This window comes from Fukomys damarensis, unplaced genomic scaffold, assembly GCF_012274545.1.
Source record: "Fukomys damarensis isolate Sample0158 unplaced genomic scaffold, DMR_v1.0_HiC HiC_scaffold_16, whole genome shotgun sequence".
NCBI classification, from domain to species: Eukaryota; Metazoa; Chordata; class Mammalia; order Rodentia; family Bathyergidae; genus Fukomys; species Fukomys damarensis.
In genome coordinates, this window is record NW_022900928.1 from 97,803,516 (window position 1) to 97,828,045 (window position 24,530).

At 42.3% G+C, this 24,530-nt stretch overlaps 2 protein-coding genes across 3 annotated transcripts in view; both read left to right on the forward strand.

Moving 5' to 3' along the window:
* The window catches only part of Zc3hav1 (zinc finger CCCH-type containing, antiviral 1), a 76,045-nt gene extending 57,331 nt beyond the window's left edge, over window positions 1-18,714 (forward strand). For both annotated transcript variants that reach the window (XM_010631690.3, XM_033764508.1), the window contains 6 exons: window positions 3,793-3,913; window positions 6,777-6,879; window positions 12,816-12,936; window positions 13,622-13,752; window positions 14,055-14,188; window positions 16,700-18,714. In XM_010631690.3, the coding sequence (XP_010629992.1) occupies window positions 3,793-3,913; window positions 6,777-6,879; window positions 12,816-12,936; window positions 13,622-13,752; window positions 14,055-14,188; window positions 16,700-16,968 (879 nt within the window). In that variant the 3' untranslated portion in view covers window positions 16,969-18,714. The remainder of the gene's footprint in view (window positions 1-3,792; window positions 3,914-6,776; window positions 6,880-12,815; window positions 12,937-13,621; window positions 13,753-14,054; window positions 14,189-16,699) is intronic.
* A 2,554-nt stretch (window positions 18,715-21,268) lies between these two features.
* The window catches only part of Zc3hav1l (zinc finger CCCH-type containing, antiviral 1 like), a 15,011-nt gene continuing 11,749 nt past the window's right edge, over window positions 21,269-24,530 (forward strand). Inside the window, exons 1-2 of the mRNA XM_010631720.2 lie at window positions 21,269-21,349; window positions 24,374-24,493. Coding sequence (XP_010630022.1) covers window positions 21,269-21,349; window positions 24,374-24,493 — 201 coding nt within the window. The remainder of the gene's footprint in view (window positions 21,350-24,373; window positions 24,494-24,530) is intronic.

Consider the following 24,530-nt stretch of genomic DNA (forward strand, 5'->3'; position numbering starts at 1 on the left):
TAAAATAAAATAAAATAAAATAAAGGCCAGGGATGTAGCTCAGTGTGAAGACCCTGGATTCAATCCGTAGTTCTGCTGAAACCCAACCAACCAACTAACAAATAAATAAACTATGGATCTAAAAGGTTCTTATGTCAAGTCCTTGAAATTTTCAGTAAGGTAAAGGAGAAAGGTTGGGAAATGTTTGTATTCTAGTGACATCAGGGTCCCAAGGACCAAATCAACAAATGATAAACAAAAATACCAAAAACAAAAGCCTATCAGTGGTGTTATGGCTTGTGTCTAGATGTCCCTCTCAAAGCCTCATGCAGTCATAGGTGGGGCTTTTCAGAGGCATCTGGCTCTAGAGTGTGTGATGCTAGGATCAAAGGTGTGTGATTATTAAATCAGTCCACTGATTGGTTTGGCAGAGTTCTAGGTGTGGACAATGGGAAAGCTCACCCTGGATGTGAGTGCTGCCCACCCAAAGGGTGTGTAACTTGGATAGAATATAAGGGACAGAAAGAGGGCTGCTGTGGCCACTTGCTGCTTGCTGCTTTTGCTGCTTTCTGCCTGCCATGGACTGTTTCTCCTCTGCTGTGCCCCCCTGCCATGCCACCCTGCCTGCAGTCAGATGACTATGGACTGAAAGCTCTACAAATGTGAGCCAGATGTAGCAAGTGCAGTGTGAGGGCCAGGCCAGAAATTTCAGAGTGGAGCTGTGGGGGCTGTGCAGATGCCCAGGCAACCTATGAGTTTCCAGTCCTGTGCCGTCTGATGTAACAGCCCATAGCCTCATGTAGCTATTTCATTATAACTGAAATAAAATCAAGGATTCAATTCCACTAGTTGGTATAGCCACAGATAGCTAGGCAACTGAAGGAGATAAAAATTAGCCAATCTGGAATATTGACTATTTTGAGTTACAGGAACTTGAAAAACAGCAGGTGCAAGAAGATTACGCTGATCTTTCTATTTCTTAAAAACAGGGTGAAAGTATGAAGTGAGAGACACCCTCCTTACATCCAGCAGCCATGTTCTTATGGCCAAGGGCAGGACACCACAGATGAGGGAAATCTGCACAGATATGCCCCATTTGACAAATCCTTCTTGTCTAGGGCACCTCTCCATCCAGTTAACTGCCCTAGCCCATTCCTCCTTTCCCTGTCACATTTTCACAACCTCCTGCTCAGTGTAACTCAGTATGTAAGTACTTGTCTCTAACTGTGTCTTTCGGTCTTGTCTTCATTTCCTCCTGCCACGTAAAACTTGGGTGACATAAGTTTGTTTTGTTTTTAGTTTGTATATTTTTCTTCTCTTATTTTGGTACCAGGGATTGAACTCAGGTCTTTGTGCTTGTGAGGCAGGTGGCAGAACCACTGAGCTAAATCCCTGGCCTTGTTTTTCTTCTCTTAATTCACCTTAAGTCAGTTTAATTCTTAGGCCCAAGTGAGAAACAGTAAAAGAGTAGAGGTAAGATTTTTGCCTTCCCCTCAGAGTCATATGGGACAGCACAGAATTTCCACCATTGCAGAATGTTCTAGAAACATCTCCAGCCTAGACTCTAGAGTCTTCCTAATCAAAGTGATTCATAAACCAGCAGCAGTGATAGTAGCTTGGAGTTGTGGAAATGTAGAGCCCCAAACCCTTTGCCCACTTCTTCTGAATTATAATCTGCACCTGAACTAGATCTCAGGGGTGTCAGAATTTTTTTTTTCTTTTTTTGATACTGGGGATCAAACTCGGGTCCTTGCACTTGTGAGGCAGGTGGCGGCACCACTGAGCTAAATTCCCGGCCCTCAGAATTTGAAAGGCTGTGGCCTGTGACACCAGGTGGGTTCTACAAAGCTGAGTGGGAAGGGAATGGATACAAGACTTAAGCTCCAGACATGAGAAAGCCCTAAGCTCCCAGGTATCAGCTGTTCTTTGGGTCTGAAGAAAACAGATAGAAGATCAGGCCTCATCCCACCATGGCCACCAGTCTTCCCTGCAGAAGGCAACTTCATGGCACTTGTCAGGTGTTGGAGGTTAGAAAGTTCCGCTGAAGTCTTACACTCTTTGTCCTGGTCCCTGAGACACAGTCAGCTTTAATCTGCTTTGTCCTTTGTACAAATGTTTGAATGCGGCTTCTTTACTCCTCTGACCGCACTCCCCTGCAAGTGAAGGAGACCAGCTCAGACTCTTCTGTGTCCAGGACATTTTCCTTGGATGCTGTCATTCTGGATAGCCAGAAGCCAATTCCCTTAGGGAGAGGTGGGCTTGGGTTCAGCAGAATGCTGGAGAGTTTGAACTATCGAGCCCCTCCCCCGCACAGTGCCACCAGAATTTTGCTGGCATTGTGCCCTCCGGTCCAGGTCATGAGGAACAAGTGTTTCGCCACCTTGAGATATGGAGAACCCCTGCTGTTAGGGCCTCACATCCAGTCGGCTCTGGTCTGCTGCCCCTGCCATCGGTGGAGTGCAGTGGGGCACACCCTGCTCCCTGGATAGACCAACATCCTTCCCTTTACCCACCCGTTCTGATTTCAGATCCTTCACACATGCCTTGACACAAGAGAGCTTTAGAACTTTGTTCTTTTTACTATCCCTCACTCCTTTTATCCTAGCCCCTGTCAGTGGCAAGTCCAAATACATTTTCATTTTTAAGAATTTGAACTTTTTAATAAATTTTTATTTGTATCAATCCACATTGACAGCACATGATTATTACATTCATCAGGAGGGATTGGTGCGTGTACATAACACATCTGAATTATTATTTCACCCCTTCCTCTTTCTCCCTGCTCCTTTTCTGTGTGTGTATTTTTTTGGGAGGGGGTACTGGGGATTGAACTTGGGTCCTTGTGTTTGCGAGGCAGGCAGTGGTACCACTGAGCTAAATCCCTGGCCCTGCTCCTTCTGTATCTTGGGCTCCTCCCCATTTGCAGAAGCTCTGTCTCCATTGTTTCCCTCTCAATTCTTTTTCTTTTCATTTCCTTTCCCTCCCCTCCTTTTTACCTCCCCCCGTCTTTTGTTCCCTTACCATTTGGAAAAAATCACCTCCCTTCCTATTATCTTTTCTTTGCTCTTTATTCCAAGTTCATGTCCAATGCAGTTGACTGGCTGGAGGCTTGAATATTTTATTTACTTACTGTGGTTGGGGACAGTGGGAAAGGTTAGGTCATTTATGTTTGAAGCCCAGAACACCTGTGGAAGATTAGACAAGAAATTGAACAAACATCTTTCTTTACTTGCCTTCACTACAACTCTAAATGTGCTGAGCTAAAATTTTTAGCTCAGGTTCTGATTCAGGTAGAAGTTGGGTGTCGGATCCTTTTATGAGCAGGTGCATGCAGGCATTACACCAGGGGCCAGGCAAGGTGCTCTGTCTGTTTGCCTTGTATTTTTTGGAAGATACAAGAAGAACATTGCAAACAGCTACATTTTTCAGCACTCACCAAGTGTGCTCATTTGGTGCAGGATAGAGGGCATGCTCTCAGGTATATGCTAAAGAGGACCAGAAGAGGCTATACCATGGCTCCCACCTGGAAGGCCCCTATAATCTGACTTGGGAGGCAAATGTACTCCTGCTCAAACCCCAAGCTTGAAAGCTAGGTGTGGTGGTGCACACCTGTGATCCCAGCACTTGGGAGGCTAAAGCAAGGAGATTGCTGCAAGTTCAAGGCCAGCCTGACGACATAGCAAGACCCTTTCTGTCTCAGAAAACCCCCCTGAAAAAAGCCATGGCCGAAATCAGACTGTGTAAGATATAACAGTAGAGGTTTCCTAAAGGCCTGCCCTGATCATGTCTTCACTTTTTTTTTTTTTTAATTAGAGCAACAACCAGCAGGGTTCCAATGTCGACTCTTCCTACCTGGAGTCTTTCTTTCAGAAGTGTCCTAGGGGAGTTGTGCCATTTCAAGCAGGTTCTCGGAACTACGAGCTGAGTTTCCAAGGTGAGTCTTGTGAGCAGTTTGTCAGTGTTGTGTGTCATTGAAATGTAGCGCCCAGGTGAGGGCTCATTTAGCAGGGTGAGCAGTTGTGGCTGTTAGGCCTGTACTCAGAGCCCCAGCTCTGACAGACACTCGCTGTACCCCTGGGGAAGGACACCCTGCCTTTCCTGCCTCAGCTCCCTCAGGTGGAAAAGCAGAGGATGACAGGAAGTAGCTCTGGGAGCAGCTGAATTTTCAGTGGAGGTTATGAGGCTTTGGGTACGTGCAGAGCTTTAGAAACTTTTTTGTTTGTCGGTTTGTTGGTATCGGGGATCGAACTCGGGACTTTGTGCTTGTGAGGCCGACGGCGGAACCACTGAGCTAAATCCCTGGCTCAAGCTTTAAAAACTTGCTGTTCCTTCTAGGTTTCCTCATTTAGGCCAATAGTTTTATCCATCACATTGACTAAAGCACTTTGCCTTCTGCTGTATTAACTTGAACCAGTTGAGCAAGGTCTTTTACTTAGCTTCTGCTGACTTCTCTGCTGTGTTTAGTAACAAAGCAGAGCCGGAGCTGCTCTCCCTCTGAAAGTGCCGTCCCATCAACACAACCCCAGGACACTCCATGCCCCTTGTCAGGGACTCTAGGACTGGCTGGGGGGGGTATTTTGGCAGAAGTGAGACTTTCTCCACCCCTGTGCGTTCCACATGGTACCTGAGATTTAAATCCTGTACCACTTGGTGTTCAGTACCATAACTTTCTACTTTTATTTTTATATTTCTGTGGTGGTGGTGGTACTGGGAATTGAACCCAGGGCTTCTTCACTGAGCCCCATCCCCAGCCCTTGTTAAATTTTTTATTTTGAGACAGGGTCTCCCTAAGTCACCAAGTTGCCCAGGCTGGACTCAAACTTGTAAACCTCCTGCCTTAGCTTCCCAGGGTGCTGAGAGGTGATACAGCTTTCTTTTGATGGTGCTGGGGCTCAAACCCAGACGAATGTAGCTTGTAAGGACCATTACACCAACTCTTTGGGAAAAGAACTTGGCAAAACTATCTGATGAAGTACCCAGAGAATAGAGGAGGCAGTGGAGAGCACCCATGTTGATCCAAGGAGGATTTGGGATGGGTGGCAGCCTGGGCGCACGGAGGAGGGCGTGGCGAGGGCCAGCAGAGCCCACCCAGGCTGATAGGGCAAAGAAGCTTGATGTTTCAAGGAGCAGGGAGGTCTGCAAACAGCTAGAAACCTGGGTTTTTGTTCTGTTTTAACACAGAAGCCATGGAGAGATTTGTGCAGCACTGCAGCATGATCTAATTAGCTCCTTTGTTTGTTTTTGCTGTCCTGTTTGTTTTGTTACACTTCACCTTTAATGAGGTTTGATTATGACAGTGAAATTCATCCATTTCAAGTGTGTCCCTGGCTGAGTATTGGCAGGTGCATATCACGGCCCTAATCTAGATGTAGAACATTTCTATCATTCACTCAGCATAATGGTTTTCAGATTCATCTATGTTGTTGCATGTGTAACAGTTTTCTGTTGCTGAGTAATATTCCATTATAAAGATATATTATCATTTTCACATCTATTCATCAGTTGATGGACATTTAGGTAGTTTCCACCTTTTGGATATTAGAAGACTGTAGGGCCGGGGATTTAGCTCAGCGGATCGGTGGCCTGCCTTGCAAGCGCAAGTACCCGACTTCAATCCCCAGTACCAAAAAAAAAAAGCTGGGTATCGTGGGGCTCGCCTGTAATCCCACCACTCAGGAGGCTGAGGCAGGAGGATTGCTGGAAGTTCGAGACCAGCCTGGGCTACATAGTGAGTTCCAGGTCAGACTCAACTACATAGTGAGACCCTGTTTCAAAAGAACAAAACAAAAAACAACAAAAAAAAAGAAGAATGTAGCTATGAATATTCCTCTGAAGTCTCTGTGTAGATATAGGTTTCCATTAGTCTTTAAATATCCAGGAGTGGAGCTGGGGGTGGTGATGCACGCCTGTAATCCCAGCACTCAGGAGGCTGAGGCAGGAGGATCGCTGTAAGTTCAAGACCAGCCTGGGCTACACAGTGAATTCCAGGTCAGTCTCAATTACATAGTGAGACCCTGTCTCAAAAAAACCAAAAAAACAAACCTAAATATCCAGGAGTGGAATTGCTGGATCATATAGTAACACATTTAACTTTATACGACAATGCCAAACTATTTTCCAGAGTGGTTGTGCCATTTTATGCTCCTACTAGCAAAATACATAATAACAGGGTTTCGCTCTGCAGTTTGGGCTGGCCTTGAATTCAATATGCAGACCAGGGTGTCCTTGAACTCAGAGCCATCCTTCTGCCTGAGCCTTTTGAGTGCTGAGATTACAGGCATGTGTCATTATGCCCAGCATGATTTACTTCTTTCTTTTTTTTCGTACCGGGGATCAAACTCCAGACCTTATGCTTGCAAAGCAGGTGACAGAACCACTGAGCTAAATTCCCGGCCCATGATTTACTTCTTATAAGGATTATTGTCACAGCATGAATTGGAAGATGGCGTTTCATGCTTGATGTCCAAAGATTTGGCTAACACATGCCAAATCACTGCTTTCTGGTTTGGGGCCGCCTGTGTGAATGATGTCTGATTGTCTGGTATACCAGTTCTCCTCTTTTAATATCCAACTTTGAATTCAATATTAGGTTTATTCTTCAATGTTCACTTTTGACTTTGCATTCTGAATCTTTGAATAAGCCGTGGGGGTTATAAATGTCTTATCTCGAGCAGTTTTCATCCCGACTCACACACTGGAACTCGGTCGCGAACATGTGCCATACAAATAGCTTCTGAAACATGAGTCATTTTCTAGAATGATGCTTGATTCTTGTTTGTTTTATTTTTTGTCTAAAGGGATGATTCAGACAAATGTAGCTTCCAAGACTCAGAAGAATGTTGTCCGAAGGCCAGCATTTGTTTCTGCGCTGGATGTGGAGCAGATGAGAAAGGGGGCAGAGTAAGTGTTCTGCGGCCCTGATAGCTGGCAGATGTGTGAGATGTTTGTGCACTCGTCTCATCGCATCACTCGTACGTCTGGATCCGGTGTTCTTGAGAAGTCCCTGCTTGCATGGCACTGCAGTTTCCTTTTGCGTTGTCTTTGAGCGAGGTGGCTGTTAAGCGGGTGCCATGGCTGGCCGGGGAGTGGGCATGCGTGGGTTGTAGCTTAGAAGTGGTGCACTTGCATAGCATGCATGAGGCCCTGGGTTTCCATCCGCAGCACTGGAAAACACAGGCACATGCTTCCACATCAGGTCAGGAAACCAGTGTGTGCCTCTGACTCATAGGGGATTTTATGTCCAGCTCTTAAATATTCTGGGCCTCAGCTTCCCCAGCTGTGGATGGCTGGATTAGTGGGGAATGCCTAAGAAATCATCAAATGCACCAGAGTTTTTGTTTTGCTTGGGATTCTTCCTTGTGTTTTTGGTTGTGTGTGATTTATAGAGAATGAAATGAGAGAGAGACAAGGGTGAGGTAGCTGCCTGAATAAAGGTTTTGGAAAAAGGTCAAATTGAGTAAAAGGTTTCTTTTGGTTTTGTTGTGAGGCAGGGTCTCACTTTATAGCTCAGGCTGGGCTCAAATTCAGTATGTAGTCCAGGGTGGCTTCAAACTCATGGCAATTCTCCTGCCTCAGCCTCCTGAGTGCTGGGATTACAGGCATGTGTCATTAAGCCTGGCTTAAAGGAGTTTTTAAAGTTTTATTTTATTTTTAATTGACTTAGTTTTACCAATTTATAGTAAAGGGGAATTTAAACGGAAATTTTGCTGTGGGAGAGTCATTGTAACTTTCTTCCCTGTTTCCAAAACTTTCAGTAGAAATCTACACTGTACACGATCATCTTTGAAGTTGGATTTTTTTTCTTCAAATGATATGTGATTATGGAAACAGGTTTCAAGGCAGGTATAAAATTGAGATATTCTAATTAGGTCTTTTTGGTTGTAGGAATTGAAGGTATTTCATGAAAAGGATAAACCTTGAGGGAATGTGGTAAATACTATCTGATGAGAATAGGACCTGGAACTGGAAATGAGCCATTGTAGGACCTCAGGAAGGGGAGTTAGTTCGGGTCCATTCTCCTGTGGAATCAGAGCACCCTAGGGTCACAGGTCCTTGTCTGTGACCAGGTCAGATACTGGACTTTGGCCCATCTAAATTTAAAGTCTGTCCACTGTTCATTCACTATGGGGGTTTGGACAAACAAATCACACTGCACCTTCCCTTCTACAAAATGGGCTTAATAATAGTATTTTTCTGGAGGTTGCTTGATTAATACATTCTAGGCATGCAGAACAATGGCCAGGACACTAGTTCAGTAAATTGTAGTAATATCTGTGGTTATTATTTTTATTTCCCTGCTATTTATAGACAGTGGTGCTTCACACACACACACACACACACACACACACACACACTTCCATCTACCTGCAGGTTTCATTTTCTGCAACTTCAGTGCCTTCCTGTCAACCACAGTTTGCAAATGTAGTACAGTACAAAAAGATGCTGCCTTACAGATCTTGAGAGAACCACATTCACATAACTCTTATCACATGATATTGTGGTAACAGGGATCGAATTCAGGACCTTGTGCTTGTGAGACAGGCACATTGCTGTCCCCCACCATATTGTTATAATTGTTCTATTTTATAATTGTTAATTTCTTACTGTGCCTAATTATGAATTAAAATTTATGATATGTGTAGGAGAAAGCAACTGTTTTTGCAGCATTCAGTTCTCTGCAGTCTCAGGCATCTGCTAAGGGTCTTGGAAAAGTGTTCCTTACAGATAAGAGGGAGTTACTTTATATGTGTAAATAAGATGACTGAATTTTAACCTTAGAATTTCAATCTGCCTGTCCTTTCCAACTCGCGTTCTGCCACTCATTGCCTACTTTTCCCTTTCTGAATTTGACTTCCCTAGAATTAGAATCAAATTGATCTATTTAAGTTCATTTCCAGCACTTTTATAAAAGGTTCAAATTAATAAAGAAAAATATTGCAGGTTAAGAGAAAAAGAATACATGGGCTGATCAAGAAATACAGTGAAGATTAAAAAATGTAAAAATTTATTACAGTAAAAAACACATTAGCATTAACATCCCTGGAAGTACTCGCCCTTGTTTCAAGCACACTTATCCTAATGTTCTTGCCCCCTTTTTTTGGAACTGGGGATCAAACTCATCCTTGCACTTGTGAGGCAGGTGGCACAACCACCAAGCTAACTCCCCAGCCCTCTTGACACTTTCTGAAGCAGTTCTCGCAGTCCTTTTTCATGAGTGTCTGCAGTTGTATTGTTGAGGCTGCCTTAACGTCCTGAAACAATTCAAAATGTTTACTTTTCAACCTTCATTTTGACTTCAGAGGAAGACCCAGAAGTTGTGTGGGTCTGATCTACTGAGTATGGTGGACGAGGACACACTGTAATGAGCTACTTCAGAAATAATGGGCTAAGTGTGTCCAAAGCAAGGAGTATTGTGAGGCAGGTTAGTCTATGGCTCATAACACTAATTTTGCCTTAAAGGGCATAAATATGGCTGTATCACGCCCACTTTTTTTTTCAAGTACCAGAGATCAAACTCAGGACCTTGTGTTGGCGAGGCAGGTGTAGTGCCACTGAGCTAAATCCTTGGCTCCAACAGCCACTTTTATTCGTTAGAATGTTTCTGTTGATGAATTACCAGCTTCATTTTTATGAGTTTTTATTATTTTAAGTAAGGTTCTATTATATTATACATTGTGTAGTTAAGAGGAACATAAAATATCAACCTCAATTATTATGTATTGTGCCCTTAGAATAAACATCGACATTTTCACATTAGCTGTGTACTTGCTTACAAATCCTAAAAGATAACATCAGAAATAAATTCCAGATGCCGGGGATTTAGCTCAGCAGTTTCGTGGCCTGCCTTGCAAGTGCAAGGACCCGAGTTCAATCCCTGGTACCCCCCCCAAAAAAAGAAAAATCTCTGCTCCAATTGTCACACCCGAGGTAGTCTTCACACATAACAGCTACACGTTCCGTGCACACGCCTCACACTAACAGCAATGTGCTCAGCTTTCCTATGTGGGAGGTCATTCTTGTCACCTCTCATCTTCCTGTTCTGTTAGGAGCTTCCTACTATGTTGTACAATATGGGCTTAGCAGGGAAACTAGCTATCAATAAAATAAAATAGCATCAATAAAATAAGCATCTATAGTTTGGTCACACCTGATGTAGTTCATGCATACATGAAGCTTACATTCTGATTGCTAAGACAGTATATGAGTCATGCACTGCCTCATGTTCCTCTCAGTGCTGGCAACATATATGGTAGTGGTGCTGTAGAATTGTGCCGCCTGGGAACAATGTAGCAGCCTAAGTGTGTGCAAATACATTACACCCCATGATGACTGCAAACAGTGAAATCACCTAGTAGAGTTTCTCATTTTGTATCCCTGTGGTTAAGCAAAGCATGACTGTATTTCAGTTCCTGATAAGTGTTGGGGGCAGAGTAAGAGGCCCTGTTACTAATGGGATCGTAGCAGCTGCTTCTTACTCACTACAGTGACTCTTACAAGATGTCTTGAGAAAATTTTTCCTTAAACTATATTTCCATAAGGCAACACCCTACATTTTAAAAAAGGCTGATACTTTTGTTTTTTTAACAGTTCACATATACCCATGTGTTCTCAACTAGGAAGACCATACTCTCACCTTTCTGGACAGTAGAAACCAGAAGGTTGTTGCCTTTCTTGTCTCCATCCTGCGTGTTTCTTTTGGGACAGTTTATTTGGAGTAGAAGAAATTGGTTTGGAGTATTTCCAGATATGTCCTGTCGTCCATCCCCGTCTCTGTCATTTACATATGTCACAGCTGCCCAGGTTGTCCCTACCCTCCAGGAATACTCCTTTGCCCTCTAGTGAGACGTGCAATTCCTTTGGTTCACTTACCCCATTCTAGTAGCTTGGAGTGCAGTTGTGCATTACATGATGATGATCTGGGAATCCCATCAGCTAGGTGTGTAGTACACTATACACTCAGGCTTGTGTAAGTGAGCTTCATACAACAAACTCACCTAATGTCTCGGATGTATCCCATCTTTCACTGATGCATGCCTGTAGTAGTCACGCAAATGTCAATCCTAGCAAAACCCTTCCTATCCTCTCCTGCACCCGGATACAACTTCTCAAAGCTCTTGAAGTCATTTGTATTGTGTGTGGCACAGAGTGATATGAAATAGAAAGCCGTGCAGGAAAATGAGTTGAGGAACAGTGTCCGTGGGTTTTGTGCAGGGAATAAGTTTTCACGGTGCTGTTCCCAGCCCAGAGGGAGACATAGCTGCTGCGTTTCTTTTTCAAATTTTTTTATTAGTCCATGTTCGCAGTACATAATGCTCACATTCCTCTTTACATCCCCTTTCCTTTCCTTCCCTTCATCTCTTGGAGCCCTTCCCATTTGCAAAAGATCTGTCTCTAGTTCCTATTATCTACTGTTTATTTTGCTCTTTGATTTATTTATGCTTTGGGTTTCTCATGATAGAAAAACCATGCAATATTTAAGCTTGTGTGTCTGATTTATTTCACTTAACATTATGGTCTCAAGGGGAATCCAAGTATAAAATAGAGATAAATCAAGGCCAATCTTTCTCATTCCCAAAGAGTCATTTTACACAACAGTTTGTTCCTGAAGGCGTGTTTAAAAATGGAATTGCTTTGATCATGGTAAATTTCAAACATCAACAACAGTAGAGAGGATTTTATGATAAACTGCTATGTAGCTAATATCAGACAACTGTCATTATTTTACCATCTTGTTTCATCTGTTCTATCAACTATTTTTCTTCCTTTGCTGCAATATTTTTAACGTGTATTCCACATGTATGTAATTTCCCTGTAAAAATTTTAGGTGTCGTGAACAGATGAAGATTGTAAAAAGTGTTATACAATACGCTACCCCACTTAAGAAAAGTGGCAGTAATTCCTTCATATCATTTTACACCCAGTTCATGCTCTGTTTTTTCATTGTCTTAGAAATGACTTTTCAGAGTTCACTTATTCCAGTATCCAAATAGAGTCTGTGCATTGCATTTGATTTGTCCCTTTAGCTTTTTAATGTATTAGTTTTGTTCCTCCACTTTTTTCATATGATTTATTATTTTTTTAAAGAAACCAAGTGATTTAATCTATAGAATTTCCCACTTTCAAAGTGTAACACACTTTATCCTTATAAGATTATTTGATGGGTAATTTCTGTAAATTGATGATAGAATTTGGAGAACTGATTATATTCAGTTTTTGATCAAGAATACTTTGTTAGGGATATACTTCAGGCCACATCTTCCTAAGGAGATTTGGAACATCCCTTTGTCCTAGTGTTAAATCCAACGTCACTTAATGGTCACAGTACCTATTGATGATGATCGCTGTTTAGGTTTGGTACATTACTAAGTTTTACAAAATGGTGATTTTTCTAATCCTCTTAATTCTGTTGCAATTATTAGCTGTGATTCACCTAAAAATAATTTTTCCTCAAGTATGACTATCCTGAAATATAGTTTATACCATACAGGAAAAAGCAGTTTCTTCCCTCCATATCCCCGCTATATTCACATCTTCTTATTCCACAGAGCAGCTGTAAAACATGCTTGCTCCATGATAACAGATTAGAACCTCTGAAAATTGAGCGGAAAGATAAAGCATCAGTATTTTGAAGAGTTACTGCAGTTTTTAAAAAAGCATGAGTATTGGTACATCAGTACCAGGAATATGCAAGGATGTAGTTCAGAGAAAAATAAAGAAACAAGCACTGAAATTTTCTAGAAGGAGACCTTGTCTTCCTGGCTAGAAGAAGTCAAGGATGTGAAGTTACTTGGGCATATGGAACAGGGTGCAAGTGAAATGTTGTTCTGTGTCTGCAGTCCTCAGCGGGTGCAGTTCTCTGTTTCCAGTCCTCAGCCTGCGCACACCCTGCCAGAGGTTATGGGCTCATCATTTGTTCCTCAGAGGAATGTCAGCTCTTCCTCTTCCAATGGATACAAGGTACTTGGTTTTTACTTGACTGATGGGTTAATGAATCCTTTCAGGGTGGGAAAAGTACAGTGATAACAAATGTTGATGTTTGTTTACTGGAATTAATTAATTGCTTCTGTGCAACTCTGGGATTGGAATCCAAAAGCAGTCAAAATGTGATTTGCCTCAGGGTTGAGCTGCACCTGGCCACACCTGGGCAGATCCTCAGGACAACCCTGAGAGATAGATGCCTACACCTCTATTTCATGGTGAGAGTGAAAGTGACTTGGCTCAATGTGCTCCCTTTGTGCCATGCCCTGGTTAGGACAAGACCATTCCTAGGTCATTTAGCCTCCGAATTTCTATGCTGGTCAGTCTGCTTACACTCCATGGGGACATCCGGTTTCTGTGCCACTGCACTGGTTTTGGACCTTTAGGCAAGGAGCTTGTCAGGTCACTGTACTGTTAGAACCACAGAGAACCTCCCTTTGCATAATGCTTTGTTAGCTTTGAGTCAGCCTAAATGGACAGGCCCACTTCCTGTTGGGCTCATTACTGGAAAGAATGGCCAGATGTGGGCGGATGTATGCCCAACTCTCCCACCTGCTGCCTGAGAACTGGCAGTGATATTCATGGAATAGGGGGCTATACATGTGGGCGTAGCGTGCTTTGAGTGTTTCCTGCTTCTGATTTACATATTTTAAAACTTTTTTAGTTGCTAGATCTCGATAACCAGTCTTTGGAATATGCCACAATAAGGGATAATTTCAAAGAGTCCATGAAAAATTTCAAGATCGAAAAGATAAAGAAGATCCATAATCCAGAGCTCTTGAATTCTTTTGAAAGGTTGGTGACCACATTATCTGATTCCCTTACATAATATTATTATTATTATTACATAATATTATTATTAGGAAGGATTAGTTCCTATCTGTCCTATAGTTTTTTTTATTTCAATGATTCTGTTTCTACCACTTAAATGTTTTCATAAATTTATTACTTTACAGTTGTGGTTTCAAAGTGTTTTCCATTTTGAAAGTAGATGGGAGGAAATTTTAAGATGAGGCAGACTTTAGTTGGGACGAGTGTTATCAACAAGCATGGGAGAGAAATGTTCTTGGTGTTAAATCTCACGTTTCCTATAATAGGAGGCGACTGTTGATGACAGAGAAAAAGGAAAGACTCCTATTTTATGCAACAAGCCGCATCCACGTGGATTCTATCTGTGCGAATAATTTTATCTGGACCTTACATGGAACTCATGAAAACAAATATGGACAAGGTTTGTTCCTTCTTCTCTTAAGAGGTGTACATAATTATTTTGTATTAAGCAGCACTTCCTGGGTTTAGAAGTCACGGAGAGAAAATAAGCTAGTGGTAACGTAAATGCCCAAATTAGAATGGCATGGTAGACTTGGGGCTCAAGAGCTGGGCCTTAGTATTTATTGCTCCTGTCTTTTGCTTGCAAATTGTTCCATCTGTGGGTGACATTGCCTGTTATTGCTATCTACTGGCAATGCTCTGCCTGATCCTAATCCATGCTGTTGGAGGTCTATCCCCTCTCAGCCACACTGGGTCACCTGGGATTTGAAGTCTCCCAAGTCTGCCCACATAAAAAATCTTTACACCTATTTCTTTTTGCTCTTAAACTCTTGCATGCAACCCCACCCCCCTTTACCAAGGATCAAACTCAGGAAGTTGTGCTTGCGAGGCAGTTGGGGTGCCACTGAGCTAAATCCCCAGCCCCTTGCATGCAACTCCTCACAAAATAAGCAAACACATTTTTTAAAATGCAAAAAAGAATTGTTCATATTTAGGGAGTAAATAATAGTTTAGTGGGTCCAACTCACGAGTAAGATTAAATTTACATGCATTCTCAAAAAGTAAGAAATTAGTCATTCAGCTAACATTTTGAGTGTCTTTGTACACTGGATGCTGGGCACACAGTGGTGAACAAGTTAAACATGGGCTGAAACAAAAAATTTTCCATAATTAATTGAATGATGCAAATGTACAGCTGCTGTAGAGCAATGGGGCAGCTGTAACCCAGATCCAGGATGCTCCCAAGAAAGGGGTATGGGAGGATTCACCTGCCTCGTAGAGTCAGGGTGTAGACAGTGAGGGACAAGCCCTACAAGAGACGGCCGTACAGTAAAGAGTTCAGGTTTGACCAAGGACAAGGTTAATGAAAGGTTTTATGCTGCAGAATGATGTGCAGTGGTAAGAATTTCATGAGTTTATTAAGTTTAAATGCATTAGTGAAACATCAGATATATTTGGAGGCTATGGGGTCACTATCTTAAGTGACACATGATGTGAAATTTAAACTGGTCAGTTTCTCGTGTGTAGAACTGTTCATATAGTGTAGTACTAGCCATGAACAAATTAACATAATATGATTCTGGACTGTACACACACACACACACACACACACACACACACACACACACACGAATGTATTCGAACAGTTGTGAAAAAATTTCTACCTATTTGTGAATTGCCCGGGGAGAAGGAATGGGACTGGATATGATGGTGGAGCTAGTGTGTTATTCAGCTTTGCGTTACTACAGTGAGATTCCCAGGGGAACTAACTTAACAAGACATGGTTTATTCACTTCGTGGTTTTTGAAGTTCAAAGGTATGGTGCCTGCATTGGCTTCATTCTGGTGAGAGTGGTGGGTGGTGCCAAAACAGTCATGTCTCTGACTACAGCACAGACAGAGGAGAGATGGGGGATGTTGCGGTCCTCTTCAAGGTCTCATCTCCGCCCTCCACGACTTAAGAAGGAAGCTCCCTGTCCCGTCCATCTCCTGGATGCCGCCTCCTCCCAATAGTGGTTCTCCAGGAACCAAGCTTTAAAGGTTTAAACCCATCAGGGACATTCAACATTCAAATCATAGCTTTCTTGGTTTTCTTTTAATGCAGTACAAAATCATTCATCCAGAATACCCAGTATCCGATCTATTCATGATAAACCGACCATGTTTTTGGAGTTAAAACATTTATTAAAAAGATGATAACAAACGTAGTAATGGAAATGTATGAAGCAGTTGTTATCACAAAGAAAAAGACTTCATTTTACATATTAATTTTTGTATACAAATCAGAATTTGCATCATCTCCTTTAAAATGGCAGAAAAGCATTTGGCAGTGAGAAAAGTATAAATAGGAAACTTTCATATGCCAGGAACTTGTTTATCTGCCAGCTCTGGAAAGCTCCATGGTTATTCGGGGTGTTTTGAAGTTAAAGGATTGCACATCAGCTATCTTTGGAAGTCTTGGTTAGGTTCAGTTCCTTGCCTATCTTTCCCTTTGACATTTTCCAGGACCTTCCCATCAGTATTAAATGTCATTTGTACCTTGAAATGGCTGCAGTGCGAAGTGGCCTCTCCTCTGAAACATCTTTGGCTCATCAGTTCCAAATTCAACTTTTCCTGCCCAAGTCTCACAGATTGTGTGCCCAGTGCCTTGCTGTGTGTCCCTGCCATTCCCATGGGCTTGTCTGTATTATTTAAGTGTACTTGTGGATACAGTTTTAAATTTAAACTTTATTTTTATTTTCTGGTACCGGGGATAGAGCTCAGGACCTTGTGCTTGCCAGTAGGTGTGACACCACTGAACTAAATCCCCGGCCCGTACACTTTTTTAAAGTACAAAGGAGATTTCTGTGTGTCAGTATGGTTGACCTGTACTTAGTCTGCTATGTCGTCAGAGTCTCTATAAGTAATCTTATAAATCATAAAAATTCTTTTATAATAATTCTCAAACCTTTTCTTTTTCTGATTATTTCTAGGCAATCACTTCTCAAAGGAAGCCATCTATTCCCACAAAAATTGCCTATACGATGCCAGAAACATCGTTATGTTCGTAGCTCGAGTCTTGGCGGGAGATTTTATTGAGGGAAACATGATATATTCAAGCCCTCCTCTGCCGTACAACAGCTGTGTGGATACAATGCTCAATCCCTCTGTTTTTGTCATCTTCCACAATGATCAGGTTTACCCAGCATACTTGATTGAATATACTGAGCCAGACAGAGAGAAGGCCTGTGTGATTAGCTAGAGAGGATGAAGGCGGCAGCATCTGGGATGCTGATCATCTGCTCACAGAGAGGACCAAATTGCCCTAGATAATGGTCAGACTTTTCTATTTTCTCTCTAAGTTACCTAGTGTCTTAAATCAATAATTCTCAAACTTTGCTATACAAAAATTCCTATGCTGCAGTTGTACACCTTCCCACCTAAATCACTCTTTGGGGTGAAAGCCAGGCAGTATTTTTTAAAAGCTCTCCTAATGACTTCATTGTGTTGGAAAGTTTGCACTGTCTTAGCTGTGACTGATCCAGGCTGGTTTCTAAATTTTGTGTACTTATATACGTATGCCAACCATTTTCTCTCATTTACTCTTTGAGTTTACTGGGTAACATGGTTTTGATTGAGTTCAACTGGAAAAAAAAAATCAGTTTGGAAAATTTAAAAGTAAGCTAATAATGCCTGTTGAAATGAGAACAAAAGATGGTACAGCCTTGGGTGGGAGATTGTGAAAAGCTGGGAAGAAATGCATAGGTATACGCTAAGAAGAAAAGTAAAAAGGTTAACTGTAAATGCTATTGTAGACATAAATGCAGTGCTGTATCTTATCATGTGATGAAATTTATTGGGGAGCGAACTCATCTCTATTTCTACATTTATTGATGAGACAGACTCCAAAGGGTTGTATCTTTCTGGATTGCAGTCATAAAAGCCATCAAGTATGACTCAGAAAGGCCACCAACTGGAGTTAATTGTGCCTTTGGTTTCTTTATGTAATTATGGCAAAATAGACATTTATATTCTAATTAATCTAATAACAGAGAAAGCTTCCCTCCCCCCAAGTCAGGGTTTCAGGAAAGTGTCTACATTTTAGGAGAAATGAGTTGTAGTAGCCAGAATCACATAAGCATAAATTCAAGTGCTGTTGTGGTTGTTTGCATGGTAGATGAGGCTCGCTAAATGGCAGGCCTGTCTCTACAGGAGACAGGAGGGTGGGCCTCCTGTGGAGGAGAGATTTGCTTTCTGGTGAGCACAGCATTAGAACAAAGGGAACAATGTCCTAAACAGGCTTCATGCCTGCCAGGGGCTTAATTGTGTAAAGACAGTGGACTTTGTGGAATTGTCATAGTTTTTAGAACTGCTCAAGTGCCTGAACCAGGATTTCTTTCCTTGTTGTGAATTTTTCCTTCCAGTTTCCTTTCGAATTTTCCTTTTTCTACATCCTATACCATTGCCAAAATTCCTACTAGAGTTCCTTCTAACAGACATGTAACAAATAATTAATTGGCATTAGAGTTGATTTTATATTAGACTTTAGATCAGTACAAAAAGCCTCACAGTTCTCCATCAGTAAATGTAGACTTTTTTAAAGAGTATAATTGTTTTCTGAGAGCTTGCCACAAATGATTCTTCTTATTCATTTTTTTTCTGCTTGTAGTTTCCATTTTTTGACTTCGATCCTTTCACTGTAGAGGTGTAATATATGCAGCTGTTTCTGGCTGCCCAGGAGCAAGTGGATATTTCTCAGGCATCTGTGCTCCAAAATGGAAATCTGTTTGCCTCCTTCAAAGGAATCTGTGCTCGCCGCTGCCTGCCTCCATTCTTCCCTAGAGTAAATACAATCACTGGATCCACTCTGCTCAAGCAGAACCGTAGAGTCACCCTTACTCCTTGCCTTCCTCCTCATGTACATTTAAGTTGCTCCCAAATCCAGTTTTACTTCTTTTTTTGGTACTGGGGATTGAACTTGGGTCCTTGTGCTTGAGAGACAGGCACTGGAACCAGTAAGCTAAATCCCCAGCCCAGAAGAAGCTTTGTTTTTATACCAGAGATTGAACTCGGGAGGACCTTGTGCTTGCAAGGCAGGTGGTGGCACCACTGAGCCAGCCCCAGTTTTACTTCTTACATATCTTGTTGTTCCCTTCTAATCTGTTTTCCACTTAATGGCAGTTTACAATTTTACTTAATGGGGTTGCATACCCAACCTGGATCACATCTTTTGGACCATCATCACAGCCCCAAAATGATCTTTCCCTTCCCAACCCCTCTGTCATTTCTTTTCTTCTGCACAATGTATTCTTAACTTTCTGGCAGTTCTCGGTGCCCTTCCTACCTAGTTCAGTGGTTCCCGGTGAACATCTCTGCCTTTAAAAATAAATAAGTAAATACTTTGCAAGATATGCTTTATTATCCTCAGAATGCAATGGAATGGTTATATGCTCTACCTATACCTGATTCTGGGAGTAAATTAAAAATTACAACAAACTAATATTAACATAAAAGGGAAATGAAAGGCACATAATGGGCACAATATTACAGTACTATAAGACGTGAAGAAGTCAGATGCTTACACCTACTTTAAAATGAATGAACTTGAAAGTACATCAGACGCTATTATTTACAGAGAAGCATAGGAAAATGAATAAAGCGGGGGAATGAGTGGGCATTAGAAGATAGACTAGTGATACAACCACTTACTTGCATATGATGATACTTAGGTGTCTATAGAAGAAAGAACGAAATAACCTTCATTGAAATACAGATATTATGTAAGAAAATGTTTGTCGAAACAAAAAAATGAGGAAATATATTCTTTCAGACGAGCTGTGTGTCTTACATGAATGTCACCTGAGACATTCAAAATTCGTATAGGGCGCAGAATAATTTCTTACTGTGAGAAGCTATCCAGTGTATAGCACAGCGTTCAGCATATCTGGCTCTCACATGCTAAATGCTAGTAGCGCCCCCACCCTCAGCCCCAGCACGACAACCAAAACCTTACAGGCCTAGTCATCCTTTTCAGAGCAGATATTGTGTAGCAGAATCCCCTTTCTGTCCTGAGATGATTTGTAGATAATATCATCTACTTACATAAAGGAATTTCTTTACAAATTAATTGAATACACTAGTACTGTTGTAAGAGAGACAAATTTGTAATGAGAATAAAATGAATTTCATTGTGTAAATGCTCAGGCATAACTACGCTATAAGCCACCTCATAGACAGATGTTTATCCTTACATTGAATAGTTTTGGGCTTAAAAGTCGATCAGGAGCTATTGCCTATAGTACAGAAAAATGAAATATTAGAGGTATGGGTGACACTTGAATGAAAACCAGCATCAGAGTGAGTCATAACAGATCACATGGTTATCTGTCTATGCTAAAGGAAAGGGCGAAATTACCTTAACTGAAATAAGAAAAATAGGTCGAATTACAAATTGTCTCAGAAGAAACAAATGAATTAATTATATTCTCTCAGACAAGTTGTAGGTCCTACCTAAATGTCCAGCAGGACGTTAGACAGTCGTACAGGGTGCAGAATGATTCTTCATTGTGTGGGACTGATCCACACACCGTAGGACATCTGTGATCTCTGGCTGCATCTATTCAGCGATGGAATAGTCCTCAGTTTTCACGACCCACCACTTTATAATATACTACTTTATAATATACTACTGTGAGAACCACTGATATAGCTCGCATCTAGCATCCTTAGATAACTCACTTGCTATTTCCATAGCTGAGATCCTTGCCTCCAAAACCCTCAGTTTTTAAAATGCTTTGTGCCTTGATTTGTTCAAGTATCTATACACCTTAAAGTGGTTTACTTTCTGTATTAGAATGTAAGCTTAAGAGCCAAATCGATCTGTCTTACTTTTTTTGTTACACCCGCTATCCAGGCTAGCTGTGTTCTTCCTATGCTGGTGCCTTGCTAAAGCCTGTGGGATTAGTAAGCTTAACTATTTATGTTTTAGCGATCAAGTTGTATTACTTCCTGGTTTGCTTAATTTGAGACTAGTCAATAAAAAGAAAAAACTAATTGTTTTATTGCCTTTATTTGCTGTATTTGTTGGTATCTCTACCAAGGTAATCACTTGCAGATTCCAGTTTATTCAAAGGGCAGAAGAGGCAATGAGTTTTATCATTTGTTATGGTTTAGATCAAGGATGACCCCCCAACCCTCTCTTGTGCTCAGAGGCAGGGTGTTTGGAAGGTGACTGGGTTATGGGGGCGCTATAGCTGACTTGCTGTTAGGAGGACAGGTCTGATTAGAGCTGGGTCACTGGGGTTGTAACCTAGAGGAGCATGTCTTTCTTTTTGCCTCCTCCTTTCTCTGCTTCCTGGCCGCCATGACATAAGCAACTTTCCTCTGCCCAGACTGTTCCACCATGGTCTTTCTGCCTTTGAACCTGCTAACATGTACTGAAACTTCTGAAACCATGAGCCACATAACCATCTCCTTGTTTATGTTGTGAGTGTTGGGTATCATGTCTCAGCCACCAGGATTTGATGAGCAAGGAGCAATATAGTCTTTAGCCCACTGAGGAGATGACGGAGAAGCCTACAGTTGGCCGGCACATATTTGAGTGCTGCCAGCTGCTCACATACCACCCCTATTCCTGTCCCAGGGTTGGCAACAGGGCCACACTTTAACAAACGATAAAAGTATAAATGGTTATCAGCTGAATTATCCAATCAGCCAGTTTTCAATGCGTTCTTTTCTAAATTACAAAACTTTGAATGGAGAAAGCATGGGGGGGGTGGGCAACAGATATGGCAGCATGGATTTGATAAAGTGAAGGCAAAACTATCATTTGATTTGGACCACAGTATAAATAAGACAGCAAATCAATTTCTGTCCGAACACTTGTATTCAAATACACAAAAATGCATCAAACCAAGCTTAAGCAGGTATTTGAGGGCCTTAATAAATTATTTTTCTATGTGTGTGCTTGTTTTCTGTGTGTATTTTTCATCACAGCAGGTTTCCAGTAAAATCTGCCATTATCTGGTTTCTGGAGTGGAATCTTCAGTCCACCCCTTGGTAGAAGGAAGCAAAGCTAAATAGCTGCTTTCTGTCCCCACTTAGCTACTGTAAAGATTACCACCATGAAAGGCAGTGGATGCCAAGTGGGTGGTGTGTGTGCAGGGCCACTGGGGTTATGACTGAGGACTACCTGGCTTCAAAAGCACAGGGCAGATAGCGGGCAGACTTTGTTTAGAAGATTAAAGATAGACGGGATGAATTTGTAAGTAACACCAGTGTAAGTTCCCAGTGTGACTTACTCAAAATCTGTGCCACAGAAGTGTGCCTGAACAGGAACAGGAGCTTCAGAATGGGAGCAGCAAAGGAATTTTTTTTTTTTTTTTTTTGAGACAGAGTCTCACTATGTAGTTGAGAATGACCTGGAACTCACTATGTAGCTCAGGCTGGTCTTGAACTCACAGCGATCCTGATCCTCCTGCCTCATGCTGGGATTACAGGCATGCGCCACCACGCCTGGCTCTCAGAAGAGGAATTTTTAAGGAACTGCTTAAACCCTAAAGCTCCAATCCTAAAATGCCACCTCCAATCTCAACCTGTTTCTCTTTTCCTTTCCCTTATGAACCTGCCTGGCCTCTGCTTTTTTCCCCCCAAACTCCAAATTCTCCTCTAGTCTGCTCTGAGACCTTTTCTTTCCCCCGCTCTGCAAGTTTCCTTGTGAATGAGCTAATTGATCCCCAGACTTCAGCTGTCAGCCATGGAACAGTTTGCATCAGAGATGTTCCCTAATGGTCACATCGAATGAAGGTTTGGTCCTCAGCTTGGCAGTACTGCGCCTGACACTCACTTTTCTGTAATCTTCTTGGTCCAACTCTTGGGCTGGGTTCTGTCAGAAGCAAACAGTTTATTTGGAAGGTGAATCTGAAATACTGGTAGGGAACAAGGAGGTCAGACATGGGAAGGAGTAAGACAGCATAGGAACAGCTAATCAGCAAGTTGTGGCCATGGGCAACTTGGACTCAACCCCACTGAGGAACTTCCGGAAAGCATGGACTCCGACTTCCTGGTTGTTTCATGAAGGAATAATAAGCTGGGCAATTTATCCACTCCTGAGGAAACTTCCTGTACCTTCTTAGGTTCAGTAGGGGTGTGTGTGTGTGTGTGTGTGTGTGTGTGTGTGTGTGTGTGTGAATTTAACTGATAGGAGAAAAAAACCAAAACCAGTTTATTCATGTGCTTATGGAGCACACAGAAGTGACTCCCCAAAATCGTTGAAGATGAAGATTTGGGTACAGCTTAATTGAAGGAGAAAGAAGGGGTAGAATGGCTTCTATGGGAAGAACAAATGGGTTTCTAGGGGAGCAAAGCAGAGATAAGGAAGTCGGAGATAGTGCTTGTTTATGCAGGCTCAGGGGTATCTTCTCCTTCCTTCACTGCTATAAAACTGCCCTGGCAGGAGACCCATGTAGCCTCCATTCTCAGAAGCTTCCGCTTTTAGTACTATGAAGAAATGGTTTCTTTCTGCAACCATTGAATCTCAAATGTCTTTCGTATAAAATAATCTCATAAATAAACATCATGGACCTCTTCCAAGTGGGGAACCTACCTCTGGGGAAGTCAGAAAGTTGCTGAGAATACACTGAGCCCAGAACTGAATGACACAAAGGAGAACTCCATCAGTTGTTCTGCCGACTGCCGTGCAAGCACAAGAGCTCAAGTTTGATCCCCGGCAAAAAACAAAGGAGAACTCTGCGTGCACACACTAGGCACAGCACATGTTGCTACCCAGCTAAAAAGCCTTCAGTGACTCCCCAAAGTCCTTGGATACATGCATGTCCCATGTTTCCTAGCAAGTCAGTCTTCTGGCATCTGAGCAGCTGTCTTCTCTTCAGTTTCTTGATAGGACGGGACATTGACTCATACAGTACTCACCGGCACCTTGTAAGACACTAGTAAGGCAGGCTGCAGCCCCATACCTTATTTATCTTTGTATTCTGTCATTAAATGAGCATGCTGTGGCTGGCATGGTGGCGTCATCCTCAGGAGGATCACTGACTTCTAAACTAGACAGTGAGTTCAAGGCTAACCTGAAGTACGTAGTGAGAACCTGTCTCAAAAACCAAACCAAACCAAACAGGCATGCTGTTGGGCACAAATAACATATGCTTAGCACATGTACAGGTGTACATGTGTAATTCAACATGTTCTGGCCTGGGGATGCAGTTCAGTGGTGGAGTGCTTGCACGAGGCCCTGTTTCCACCTCCAGTATCACAAAATAAAATACAACAAAATAAAATTGTCTTATTGCTACACAAGAAAAGTAGACGAGGGCCAGGGATTTGGCTCAGTGGTGCCTGCCTGCCTCACAACACAAGGTCCTGGGTTCGATCACTAGTACCGAAAAAAAAAAGATAAAACAAGACTATGTCATACTTAACCAAATATATATCCCCAATAGTATCCATTTTACTTGTGATCCACATACATGTATTGAGATTTTTAAAAACTGTTAACGTTGCGAATCCAGTATGTGTGTTCTCCATTTACATCACATCTGAACTAGGACAGACCACGGCTCAGAAGCGGCTGCAGCCACCTCACTAACGACCATCTCCCGCCAGCCACCTAAAGCGGCCGTGCCACCTTTCCCGTCTCATCTTCTTCGCAGACCTCGCAGTGCCACCGACGACTTCATTTGCTTCGCTGTTTTCTGAGACTCCGGCTCTACGAGGCCCTGAGGGCGAGGGCTCACCTCTTCGATGCCAGCGCGGCCCTGCGGAACAAAGCGGTCCCCGCTCAACTGCTGCGCAGGCGGCCTGGCGCTC